Genomic DNA, 14,634 nt, shown 5'->3' with positions numbered 1-14,634 from the left:
GGTGACCAAGGCTTTACGAGTAAATAAAACACCCTGAATTGAGCACTCTGATTGGTCAATCAACAGTAGATAGTTTTTAAGTCGTACATATAGATTCTCATATCGACCTAAGTATTCCAGAAAGTCCTCTACCAATTAAGTTTAAAAGGTTTGATGAGCAAATTGTTGAAAATGGACTTGTCTCTGTTATATGAAATAATCTTTTTCCCATACCATGATGAGCACAAAACCCTCAGAACAAAAAATATTTAATTTGCAAGAAAACAAAACGAATGTCATCAGTGATCTAAAACAGCAATGCACCGATAAACATGGCTAATTTTCTTAAGGTCGAGATTAAAAGAATTACTCAGAGGACCATGACGTACTTACCTTCCATGAAAAGGTGCACTTTAATGTATTTTAAACCAAAAATTGAATACACAGGGATCGAACGCCAGTCTTTAAACAACCTCATTCAAAGTTTAGACAGTACTGACCCTCTTTTCAAATCGTGCAAACCTCTTATGCGTATAAATATGGTCCTACAACATCTGACCTTCCATTGACCTTCCATTGAACTTTGGATCATGATGGCTTGTGTCACATACCACTACACACTGAGGCCACGACTTTTTCTACCAATTTGACTGACGGGACATGTTTATCTTTGACATAAACTCTAACTACTTGACATTTTGAGTGATAGATTGCTGTTTACACATAAACCTTTGGTACAGATGTCATTAGACTGGTCAACAGGAACAGATCTAAAGTGAAACTTGGTTTCTTAAACATTTACAGGATTAGAATTGGATTCCAGGTATGATAAAATGTTTTCTATATTAGAACGACAGGAGGATATTGCTGTGCAAAGGTACTCTTAAGTCATCTTTCCGATGTTCACAGATATGTTGAACTTTTTCCTGCAGACACTGTGCAGGTATGGACTGCCGCCATAATTTTTTGTAGCCAATACCCCAATACATTTTTGGCATTGAAAACGCCGCGTATCTGATAACTGGATAATCCGCAAGATAAATTATTACATCTTTATCGGTGATTTCATGTAATACATGTCATCAAATCACGTACCCGACACACTACTACAATCTTTGATAAAGCGATCGATGGAAATATGCTTTTAGGGTCTTTTGCGCAGGAGATATATTTGGTACAGAATGTGTTACCGCCATGGGTTACTCGTTTGCTTTGTAAAATATCCATCGCCACTCATAAGAATCAATATTTGTGCCTTTTTTATTTATACGATCGTCTTTGGATCACAGGGATATAGATAATGGGGGCACATCTGGTGTTTAAATTAATATCTGAGGTTAAACCCGTCATATACTTAACACCTGTGTGCCACTTGGTTCCAGGTTTCAACGAAATGCATCTATGATCTATGCCATATAATAGTGATTAATCTCGGTGTGACCAGTAGAATGGAGCATTACCAGAGTTACAATAACAAATTATTGGTCGTCATCAATATATATTCCATAATCACTGGCGAATATAATTTTACCCACTCAAACATGTGAATTGATGTCTCTGAACATGCACAGTGACCTAGGACGTTTCAAAAGTACAGATGTTTAATAGAAACAATGTCAAAGTGTTTCTCAACCACAAAATCAATCACATTTGCTGTTACATTGTCAATCAGGTGACTGTTATATTCTTCTTTCTTGCTACAGAAATGGGAAAGACGCCGCTTTGAGCCTTATGAGCGGGTATGTCCGTTAACAACTACTGACTTCGCAATTTCTATTAGAAGGAAAAAAACAAAACTTTTATCACAATTACTTAGCCATCGTTGTTGTAGTGATTTAATAGATTGCTCAACAAATCAACATACGATGAACACCGATTAAGACCTTCAGAACCTATTAGAAACAAGTGTGATAAAGTGAACTATTTGTTCTCGTTCACTTTTGTTTACGAGATAAAGTTCATACATGTATGTTTCTCTATTATATGGACAATTTTCAGTGGGACAGAGAAAGGAACGCTCGTAAAAAAACAAAAGAAACGAGGAAAGTAGGAAGTGTTTGAGGACGCTCTACAAATCCTACGTTACATTGATAGACCAAGCTATCGAATAGCCTTGACTTTTCGAGCTAGATGTGGGAAATCATACGTCGGCAGTTAGATGGTTGAACAAAGGCCATTTGACTGCGTGTTTCAAATATCTACCGAGATGCAACTACAGGCTATGGCTGTATACACTTACCCATAATGTTAAGTACCATAAACCATAAACTAAACACACAGAAATCGAACGCCAGTCTTTAATCAACCACATTCATTCGCAGTTTAGACAGTACTGACCCTCTTTTCAAATCGGTCAAACCTCTGATGCGGATAAATATATTCCTACAACATCTGACCTTCCATTGACTTCCATTAAACTTTGGATAATGATGGCTTGTGTCACATGTACACACTGAGGCCACGATTTTTTCTACCAATTTGACTGAAGGGATATATTTATCGTTGAAATAAACGCTAACTACTTGACAGGGCGAGTGATAGATTGTTAGTTACAGATAACAATCTGGTACGGATATCATTAAACTGGAACAGATCTAAAGTGAAACTTTGTTTCTTAAACCTTTACAGGATTAGAATTTGATTCCAGGTATGATAAAATGTTTTCTATCTTAGAACGACAGGAGGATATTGCTGTTATTTTTGTGTTAACTGAGTGCAAAGGTACTCTCAAGTCATCTTTCCGATGTTCACAGATATCTTGAACTTTTTCCTGCAGACACTGTGGTATGAACTGCCGCCATAAATTTTTGTAGCCAATAACCCAATATTTTATTGGCATTGAAAACGCCGCGTATCTGATAACTGATAATCCGAAAGATAAATTATTACATCTTTATCGGCGATTTCATGTAATACATGTCATAAAACCACGTACCTGACACACTACTACAATCTTTGATAAAGAGATCGATGGAAATATGCTTTGAGGTTCCTTTGTTGACGCAGGAGATATGTTTGATACAGAATGTATTATCGCAATGGGTTACTCGTTTGCTTTGTAAAATATCAATCGTCACTCATAAGAATCAATATTTGTGCCTTTTTTATACATACTATCGTCTTTGGCTCACAGATATATAGATAATAGCGGCACATCTGATATTTAACTTAATATCAAAAGGTTAAAGCCGTCATATACTCAACACCTATGTGCCATCACTGTTTTCTAAGGTTTAACGAAATGCTTCGATGATTAATAGTAATTAATCACTGTGTAGCCAGTATAATTGAGGATAACCAGAGTTAAAATAACAAATATAATGGTCGTCATCAATGAATATTCCATAACTGGCGAATATAATTTTACCCACTCAAATGAATGGATGCCACTTTACATATAAACTGACCTAGAACCTCTCAAAACTACATAAGATTAATAGAAACAATATCAAGGCGTTTCTAAAATACAAAATCAATCACATTTGCTGTTACTCTGTCAATCAGGTAACTGTTATATTCTCCTTTCTTGGTACAGAAATGGAAAAGACGCCGCTTTGCGCATAAGAAGCGGGTATGTCCGTTCACAAGTACTTCCTTCGCAATTTCTATTAGCGGGAAAAAACAAAACTTATCACAATTACTTAGCCACCATTGTTGTGGCGATTTAATAGGTTGTTCAACAAATCAACATACGATGAACACCGATTAACAGCTTCGGAAACTATTAGTAAGAAGTGTGATAAAGTGAACTAATTGTTCTCGTTCACTTTTGGCACTTTTTTGAGAGACAGTCTCTTTTATACGGACAACTTTCAGTGGGACAGAGGAAGCTCTACGCTCGTCAAAAAACGAAAGAAACGGGGAAAGTAGGAAGTGTTTGAGGACGCTTTTCAAATCCTACCTTTCATTGATAGACCAAGCTGTGGAATCGCCTTCACTTGTTCAGCTAGCTATAGATATGGGGAAATCCTTTGTCGCCAGTTAGATGGTTGAACCAAGGCCATGTGACTGCCTGTTTTAAACATCTACCAAGATGCAACTACAGACTATGGATGTGTACACTTACCCAGGCAGTATACATTAATGTATTGTACTATAAACCACAAATTGAACACACAGTAATCGAACGCAAGTCTTTAAAGTCTAGGCAATCCTGGCTCTCTTCCCAAAGTGTACCACCCGCTTCTGCGAGTACATACTGCTGACACCTTTTCAAATCGTACCACCCGCCTATGCAAGTAAATGTGACCCTACAACATCTGACCTTCCACTAACCCGTGGTTCTCGTCACGTGCCAGTATAAAACAAGGTTACTCATTTTTCGACGAATCGGTACATTTGTCTGTTGGAATATATACATACCTGTAACATAGACTTTAATTAGAGTCACTGTGAAAGTAACATATGTGCTAGTTAAGGATACACCTTTGTTACAGATGTCAATAAAATGTAACAGATCTAAAGTGAAACTTGCTCTCTTAAACCTTTCCAGGATTGGAATTGGATTTCAGGTGCGATGAAGTGTTTTCTATCTCTGAACGACGAGCGGATAATGCTGGTATCTTGTGTTGTTATATATGCACAGCTATACAGAGGTCATTTTCTTCAATGTGCACAGACATATTGAACTACTTTGCCCGGCAGACACTTTGGTATGGACTGACGCCATAAATCTTTGTAGCCACTCCCCCATAGTCAGAATAGATTAAAGCACTTACCGTTAAGGTATTTGTGCTTGTTGGGAGATGAACGAAGGACAGTGCTGTGGCAAGCGTGGTTACTGTGAAGATTCAAAATTATCCAAACTGTAATATCAGAGTAAGTCGGCTTTCCTATACTCATTTTTATTATTTGATTTACAGGCACTGATAATTACGAATTCCCTTCTAATAGTTGAAAACAATACATATCGAGACAAGGAATAGAGTTTGCTGGTCTTTTATCTTCTAAATTTTAAAATGGGTGACTGAAGATTGTATCAAAACCATTGAACATTATTAGATATACACCAATTTGCATGTTCATAATAAAACTCAACCCTTTTCCAACTGAAACATATTTTGAGCTAACTTTATTCGCATTCAAAGCGCCCCATATCTGATAATAATAAGGCAAGGTAAATGTTATCGGCGGTTCTATGATATACTATTGATACATTTCATCAAATAACGTAGCCAGCACACTACAACTATAATCTTTTATAATGCAAGCAATAGAAGTATACTTTGATGGTCTTTTGTTGACATAGGAGATACGTGTAGTGAAATATTTATTCACGGGGTAAATTAGTCGTTTTCAACTCCGTTCCTTTGTGTAAAATATCCTTCGCTACACTCAAGAATCCATCTTCGTGCCCTTTGATTAATACCATTGTCTGGGTACTATATCTAGTAATTAACATGAAAAGGTTAAATCCGTCACCTACTCAAACAGTGTGTGTCACTTGGTTCAAAGTTTCGATGAATTGCACAGATTATCTGTGTCACACAACAGTGATTGATAGTTGTTGTATCCATGATTCTGTTAGAGTATACTCCAGCAAGGCGTGTCGAACCTTAGTAGAGGTATAGTAATCTCAAATTGCTCGTCATCAATGAATGTACAATAATCATTGGCGATATCATCACTGTATCCAATCCTGACAAATGTTTTGATGTCACTTAGGATGTTCTGCGACCTAGAACCTCTCGAACGTACTTATGTTTCAGGGAAACAATGTCAAGGCGTTTCTCAACCACTTAAAATCACACGTGTAGCATTCAAGTAAGTTTTTCCTCCTATTTTGCTACAGAATTGAAAATAAGAAACACAGAAAAGGCGACGCTTTAAACATTATGGGTGAGTACGTCCGTTCAAAGGGAACATTCTTCGTAATTTATAATTGCAAAAATTAAAACCTTTCTCATAATTCCTCAGCCATCGTGGTTTCATGATAAACGCAAATTAGGCCTTAGAGCTCCAGAAGCTAACAGAAAGACCTGCGATACAGCGAGCCAACTTTTCTCTTTCACTTTCTGTTTTAAGATAAAGTTCACACAAGTATTCCTCTCTGCTTCCCGGACAACTTTGAGTGGGACAGAGGAAGCGGGACACTCGTCAAAAAACGCAAGGCTCGAGGAAAGTTGGTGGTGTGTGAGGACGCTCTGCAGATCCTACGTTCCATCGATGGTCCAATCTGTCCGATAGCGGTGACTGGTCCAGCTAGGTGTGGAAAATCATACATAGCCAGCCAGATGGTTGAATCAAGACCACACGATTGTGTTTTTAAAACATCAGGCAAGATGAAACCACAGACCATGTGTGTGTACTTTAACCCCTCTAGAGATTGTTTGCTGATACAAAGTCTCGCTGTGCTGGAGACGTGCAGTTCATCAGGATTACACTGACTTGAGAGAAAGATGCACATTTCGAACAGATAATTAAATTATAACGGTGTCCTTTCAATGAAAACGAAAAGATTATCGACTGAAATGAAGAGAGCGTAGATTTAAATAAAATTTACGAAATCGATGACAATCAGCTCGCACATTTTGCACTTAAAGTATGTATTAGAGAACGTTCTATACAGCAATAATAAAACACGATGGAACTAATTTAGGATAATTGGATTTCATATTTTTCAAATTTCTCAAAAGTGTAAGGTGCCGTATAGCTGAATTTTGCAATACTACAAATTACTCATAAAAACAAATGTGTGATGTAAAAAGAAAAGCAGATGAGATTACATTTGTAGATGAAATCGGCATTACATCACCATCCATTTATCCCAAATTAGTTCCAATCGTGTCATAAGCAATCCTACTGTCAACATAACTTAGAAAACTATAGTGTTATTCCAGAATGTGACTTTATCAGTATTCATTTACGTCAGGTATATGGATGAGTACTGACATGTTCAAGAAGAAACTTCGAAAAGGGGTAGAAGTTACCGTGTTTGTCATGGACACAGAGGGTCTCGGTGCCTATGACGCGTACAGTGAAGATGATTTGCAAATGTTTTCTTTGGTTTCGTTGCTGGCGTCTGTCTTGGTCTACAACAGTAGAGGGTCCATGACTGTGCATGATATAAAGAACTTAAGGTAAATTGAAGATAATGACGTTATCGTTCAATGAAATTCAAAACAGGGAAGGTCAATCAGGAAACATATTAAATTGGCATTTATGCGCTTCTCTGTTATTTATTACCCGTACAATTCAAAGCACAAAAGATTTTTAATTTGGTGCTAAAGTTCGTTGACATTACAACTATAAAACAAATCCAATCTTTTTCTTCACTCCAATTTTCCAGATGGGTTGGCACACTTGGTAATGTTATAAATGTTGACGAAGTCGGGAAGGGAACAAAATCTAAAGTAAAGGACTTTATCAAGTTCTTTCCAAATGTTATGTGGCTTCTCTGTGATGTCTCAATGACGTTTTCTATCTCACCAGGCGACGAAGAAATTGAAGTAGACATCAAAGACTATATTCTTGAAGAGGTGAGTACCATGAGACAAATGGTTTCTTTGCACCACTTGTGTATATTATTGTACTCATCAAAGTACACTTAATTTACGTCACATAATCCCTCTACAAGTGTTGGTATAGTTAGTTGAAATGTCACCTACTATATTTTGACCACCTCCTTTTCTTTTTTGTTGATGTGAAAAGTTCCATTATGACAGACTTCGAGAAAAAAACTTTGGCAATTAATAATATTACTTCAATACTATTGGAACTAATTTGGGGGTAATTGGATGGTGAAGTAATGTCTATTTAATCTGCAAATATAAGCTCATCCGCTTTTCATTTTCTTTTTAAGTTACATACTTGTTTTTTATGAGTAATCTGTAATAGCAAGATTCAGCTTTAGGCACGTAACACTTTTGAGAAATTAAAAAATATAAAGATAAAATTATGTCAAATTAATTCTAATCGTGTTTTTCCTTTCTTTCAATAATTACCTAGAACAGGTCCAGGAATTCTTATATCATGCGTCAGCCTAGACTGAAAGAGTCAGTCGTGTGCGGGCGCTCCGGCGCACTGCGACCTACGACCCTTTACAAAGGACCTTTGTCTTTCTGTTCACTAATCAAGTTTGCGATCACGTTATATATATATGTATATATATATATATATATATATATATATATAATATATATATATATATATATATATATATATATATATATATTATATATATACACAAATGGCCTATAAAGCTGTTTGCCTTGCTCCTCTATGTACCAATTAAACATTTCTTTTAATGTAAGGGCCAGTGAATTAGACCGAATGAACACCAAATTTGTTCTGTTTCGGCCTCGCATTGTTGATTATAATCAATCTGCTTGTCATGACCGTTGGTTCTCTTAATATTCGTATGAGTCGTGTTCCTGAGTCTATCTCTCCAACATTTCCTTAATAATACGTTTCTAACCTGGATGACTAGTTCTGAAGATGGACACAAGCACCCATGAGTATATTTGAAACTCAGTTTAGCAAATAGTTTTTATTGCTTGGGTGCGTAATGCGATAGCGAGTATGTATGTACGAGTGCTGTATGAACTTTACATCCATTGAAGGGATCAAAGTTAGAACAATTGTTATAATTAGCTCGGTTTTCGAACTCTTCTTTGGATCATGGATTGTACCGAGCAATTAGGACTGTGATGTCTTCACAAAGTGAATAGGTGCCCTACGATGTGAGTCCGATTCCGATCGAGAGTTTACTGATCTACTTTTATGAATAGTCAGATGTACAACTAGCATTACTAACCTCTCTCTTAAGGGAGATCGGCGTAAATTGGATAATAGGAGCCATTTTAACTTTGTTTTAGGTGTTAAAACTAGAAGAAGAAACTGGAGACGGTGACGATAGAGTGAAGGAGGGAAACACTTATCGCAACGCTTTGCTGAAGTCATTCCCCGTGTTTGACGCCTTCAAACTCTCCACACCATCAATCGATATAAACGTCTTAGCCAACATGCATAAGGAAGAAACTCGTTCTAAACTTGACAAAGACTTTCTAGCAGAAGTCGACGGTTTGCTCGGCCGTTTAGCAATTCTAATGAAACCAAAGAAAGCCTGGCCTTACGTCGGTAACATCCATGGTAAACGTGAGTTGGAATAATGCATTTATCTATTAGAACCTTTTAGTTAACTAGTTCATATTTTGAGCTTCAACTTAGAAATCGTGGGTCCGTTTTCTGATTTACTCCATGTCATAAAAGAATGGCGTCTTTCACAGTCATAATTAGTCTTTGTTTTCAGCTTTGAGATCAATATATGATACATCTGCAAGTTATACATGGCTTCCGCGATCTGAAAACAAGATGTTCATGGTCAAAGTGTCGGTGTCTTCGATAAGGGAAAACAACGAAATACAGTTATTACACTCGTTCTCATCTATCATCGAACGCGCAACTTCATGTGAATGTTGATACATCTCATGAATTCATCAGTGTGTTTCCTTTGAAACTTCATGAGTTGATAAGGAACTTCCTAGGAAGATTTCAGACGCCGCCGCGACAAGTTTACAAGTTTATGTAAACATAAGATACACTGTACGCAAACGACTGACGTGAACGTCATATTCCTAGCTACGTGAATACGTACCTTTACATTAGCGATTCGTATGAATTGTTCAAAAACAATGGGCGAAGTTTTATTCCGGTAAAATGTGTGCGCGAATTTCATTTCATTAATACGACAACTAAAATGCGAATAACAGATCGCGGATACAAAAATAGTTTGGGCGGCAAAGTTGAGGGTTGCTGCAACATTGTACAACTGCCGTGCACAGTATATAGTACACACTTCCAAAATGCAACGTGGTTTTCCGACACCATTTCTGACGCGAAGACGCATCTGAGAACTTCACTTGAAAGGCGTTTCTTATGGTGAAATTGCATCGACGACCGGAGTGTCTAAATCAACAGCGCACAGTATCTGCTGCAAATACGAGAGAACAGGCTCCCTTAGTGATAGACCAGCGTTAGAACGTACTAGAGTTGTCGACAACATTCTCCAACATATCGAGTTCTATAAAAGGCGGCAACCAAGTATTTACTTGCACGAAAATAGAAGGTAACTTCTTGATGATAACGGGTGTACGGCCGAAAACGTACCATCGCTGGCGACAATTCACCGAGCGATAACCGAATACCTGAACATGAGTCGAAAGAAAATATCAAGTCTTGCTGCCGAATCGATGACTCCAGCTATAGGACAATATACACTGGATTTCATAGAAACTGTTTCTGATTACAATATAAATCAAATTCATTGGTTTGACGAGTCTTCGGTGATCAGAACTACAGGCAATCGTCGTTTTGGACACGCAGAAATAAGAACACCGGCAGTTCAAATACAACGCCATGCCATGCATCGAACGCTACGTACGCGATCAACATCCTTGTCAGTGCTACGGGTGTCGATCATTCCGATGTGATCGTTGGACCATCAAACGGGTTGGAGTTATTGAACTTTTTCGATGAGGCTGTTCGAGTTACGGATAATTTTGGAAACCTTGTTTGGCCGCAGGTGACTGTGTAATTATGGATAATTGCGGTTTCCACCACGCCCGATATGTTGAGCAAAATCTCCAACGACTATTGCAGGCGAGAGGGGTTCGACTGATTTACCAGCCACCATATAATGTTTTCAACGTTTGCGAGCGTGTTTCAACTATGTAAAGAGCGAGCTGAGATCTCATCAAGATTTCGCCTACAGGTTCACTGAACTAGCGACTGCTAATGCCATAGCAAACATTACTCCCGGTGCTTGTCGTTTCTTTGCGAGAGAATGTGGTTACATTTGAAAATGGGACCGTCATCATTCATAGTATCGTCACTACACGCACGTACATTTGTGCCGGGGTGAGGAAATGAACTAGCGCGATGTTGACTCTCAAAACGAACCTGCGCGATGTTGATTCTCAAGGAAATTTCGAGTACATTTTTTCTCTCTTGAAATGTGAATCTTTCGTATTTCACAAAAGTGTAAGAACGTTTCTCTGCCCGAAACTGATGGCGATGTCCCATCCTAGACGTAAATCTTCGCCTTTAAAGTTCCACCTCGGCATTTTAAACTTTCACTGAATCACTAATACTAGCTTTCATTCTCATGAATTCACCCTCTCTTCATGTACACGGATGTTATCTTTTGTGCACCATAGTATTGGAAGCGAACGTTAAACACAAATTCTGATGACATTTTCATTTACAAAACTCATCGGCACCATGGACAAACCAACAAAAGTTTGGAAAAACTCGAACACCGCGGAAAGCATGGAGTGTTCCAGGGAAAACTGTGCATGCTCTCAGCGAAAATAAATGTGGCGCACGCGTGTTGTATGCCCCAGCATGTGTTATTTGTTGGCGCCGACTTGTCTGGAAGTCTGTAGCAATATTATTAATTACATCGTTGAGGCGGCGAAATCTTCCGAGGAATTTTCTTATCAAGTCATGAAGTTTCAGAGGAAACACTGATGAATTCATTGCGTATATCAATATTCACATAAAGTTGAGCGTTCGTTGATAGATGAGAACGAGTGTAATGTTTACATTCCACACATACAGAATTTGCCGAGCTACTCAAGGAATATGTGTCAGAGTTCTCGTCGTCTGGTGGCGTCCTCAACATTCGCTCCATTGGTTCTAGGGTTGTAGAAACCCTTCTAAACGACGTTCATGAGAAGGCGTTTGATAAGTACACCAGTAAAATGGACGAGTTTCTCAAGTCCGTTCTTCCTTGCCCAAACCACGAAGTCGTCTACAAACACAAGACGTGTCTTGACCGAGCAATGCAATACTTCAACGTCAAGTCTAAGTACATAAAGGATTCTGATAGCCTGAGTATATACAGGAAGAAATTGTTGGTATGGTATCATTCAGGGAAAATGAAATAGAATACAAAAGTTATATTTTTCTCCGCTTTATTTCATAAACCCATAATATGAAATAAATTGTTAACACTTTTGATTGACAATGTAAAATATTGCGTAGACTCCTACATTATTGGAAGATCTCCCTTTATATTTGTAATCGAATACACTCATGATTGATAACCCTTAATTATTTCACTGTATCAATACTTCGACTGATGGTTGCATCCTATTCCCTGATGTCAATAAGGAGACTACACATTCGGTTATCTTAGCCGACATTTGGCTAATGAATAATTGAAAGCCAAGATAGCAAATAGTGAAAGGCGCATATTCCTCACAAAGACCGTTTCCTGTAAACCTGTTCTTAAACCTAAATCTACGTTAATCAAAACCTGTGAATGTACATTAGTAGCTTTATATAAGCTGAAATTCCACATTACATTTTGATCAAACTTCCTTCCACCTTTTTTTCAGGAAAGGATTGCTGTCTACAGTGACGACGGACTTACGTGTGTCGGTGGACACTTGAAGACATCACTAGCGTCTAATGTTAAGCAATCAGATGTGTTTTGCAAAAAGATTGTCGATGATCTCTTTAAAGAGAAACTCAAGCCTTTGATGGATTATTGCGAGGAAGATGATACTGGACAATCCATAGACGTTGAATCTGCGATCAACGATGTAGAAACAGAATACAAAAAGCGTGCGCGAGGTCCACAAATATGGCACGTTTACAAAACAGAGTTGGCGGAGGTAAGTATCGTAGCTTTCAAATTATTGGTTAACGTGTTGCGTACGTGTTTTTTAGAACTTCCAACCTCAGAAATACAAACCTGAAATTATTTCTATCGCTTGAAAGGCAGAGTCCAGGGATAATTCGAAATCCCCTGTGTACAGATATGCCTGTCACTATAAACGTGCTGTTACATTATTGCCTGGGTTGAAATCTTTGGTAATTTAAGAGCATAGTGAAGTATTTTTTCGCTGAGCATTGTCACCAGTATTTTACCAATACTGACACTTAAATATTTTGTCGGGAAAAAGTAAACCATCCACAATTAAAATTCACCTGATTAACGAGCATTGATACCATATGTGACAGAGTTATTGACATTCTTCATTCTGCAAAAATGCAAGCACTTTTCAAACTCATTTCGAATTCATAAGCGTATTCTGCCCGGTGCACAGAACTATAAATTTAGCTCATATTTCATTCGAAGTGGACGAACACTTCTTTAGGGATGTTCAATAGATTCTCCAATACCATTTGACACTGTGTTAAATAACACCGATTATGAAATCGTTACAATTGATTTTCTTATTTCAGAAAATAACGATTTTTACTGATGCCTTATTGAAATCTGACACGACTGAAGCAAGTGCAAAATCAAACATTTCACAAAGGGATGTAGCGAATTCAAAGGAAGAAGTAAAGGTAAAGAAAAAACAACTTTCTTTACAAAGAGCGAGAGACAGACAGACACAGACAGACAAACAGACAGACAGAGACAGACAGACAGACAGACAGACAGACAGACAGACAGACAGACAGACAGACAGACAGAGGAGGGTGGGTTGTTATTTTTTCCTCGCCAGTATTCATTTTATACATGCGCCCCAATCTCTTCCATGCAGGATCAAGAAAATGTGGAAGAACTGATGCGAAGCTTAAAGATAGAGAAAGAGAAAATAATGGTAAGTCTCTTCTCGTAAGGTGTGTGAACAAAACTGTCAGCCTTGTCCTTAGTGGCATTCCGTAGTGCATCTTTTTTTCGATCTACCTATAATCGAAAAAGTCGCCTTTCTCAAGGTATACTTCTCTTTCAATGCAGCATTTGAGTTGGAAGGACGACATCGTCGAACAAAAGAAGGGGATAGCCAATGATCGTGAAGAAAGCATAGCCGCCATCCTCTCCCAGGTCAATCAACTGCTTAAAAGTCATCCCGGTCTTGCAAACGAGTTGCAGATCCTCATTGCCCAGTCGAAGGAAGAAAGCAAAAAACAGGAGAAAGAGCTGATGAAGAAACATGACTGTACAGATTAAGTTATAGCGTAAAGTCGATCGTGAGCATGAGAAAACAGCATTAATTTTGTCGTCATCGCTGTGCATTTAGCAAGAAACACAGTTTACAGTAGTTTTGAAGTCGACAAGATGTACGAGAAAAAGACCCCTGATTGCTATTCCGTATTTTGCCTTAGTTTCTAAGTATGAATGCACACCCTATTTGTATCCCATAAAAAGGAGAGAGGGTTAACTTACATATAGACTCAGACATGCCGCAGTAAAAAGGAAGCACCTGCGCTTGAGAAAATTAAGCGTGATGACGTAACTGATCATAAGTTATGATCACTAACGTTTTGCAATAGTCACGTTGATCATAAATGCGGTCGATTCAAACTCAAGTCGTGACATATGAGATTAAAACTGAAATAAATGAACTTGTCAACTAACTGAACAATAACAAAACCCCAAAAGATCAACCGATAGAAAAAAAATAATCGCGACAGAAGACTTATGTTGCCTGTGCTTTTACCTTCGTTGTCGTTAATGTTTTTGTTCATTGTGATCCCCACCTCTAGGGTAACTAAGATAACATCCTTTTGTACACGCCTTTTTTGTATAAAGTTTGTAGTGTTTCACGTGTGCTTCCCGTTTCTCTACGATTGTAAGAAAAAAATGTAGATAAATTATCTATTAGACTTTGGTAGTTTTTCGTAACAGGGCGTACGATAATTGTTGTCTTAAGTGGGAGATTGTTTTACTTTTAGTAAAAGATTCAAGGTTTT

The 14,634-nt window shown here is 37.9% G+C and overlaps 1 protein-coding gene across 1 annotated transcript; it reads left to right on the top strand.

Moving 5' to 3' along the window:
• Positions 1-5,813: 5,813 nt before the first annotated feature.
• On the top strand, positions 5,814-13,891 carry LOC139125715 (guanylate-binding protein 2-like). Its single transcript, XM_070691815.1, has 9 exons — positions 5,814-5,817; positions 6,004-6,255; positions 6,851-7,058; positions 7,268-7,457; positions 8,796-9,075; positions 11,539-11,837; positions 12,321-12,599; positions 13,482-13,541; positions 13,679-13,891. Exons 1-9 carry the CDS (start codon positions 5,814-5,816, stop codon positions 13,889-13,891), a joined length of 1,785 nt encoding a protein of 594 aa, XP_070547916.1.
• Positions 13,892-14,634: the final 743 nt, after the last annotated feature.

The sequence above is a fragment of the Ptychodera flava genome, assembly GCF_041260155.1.
Source record: "Ptychodera flava strain L36383 chromosome 3 unlocalized genomic scaffold, AS_Pfla_20210202 Scaffold_26__1_contigs__length_13983176_pilon, whole genome shotgun sequence".
Lineage (NCBI taxonomy): Eukaryota > Metazoa > Hemichordata > Enteropneusta > Ptychoderidae > Ptychodera > Ptychodera flava.
The sequence above is the reverse complement of the archived record's forward strand: the minus strand, read 5'-3'. Positions and strand labels throughout refer to the sequence as shown.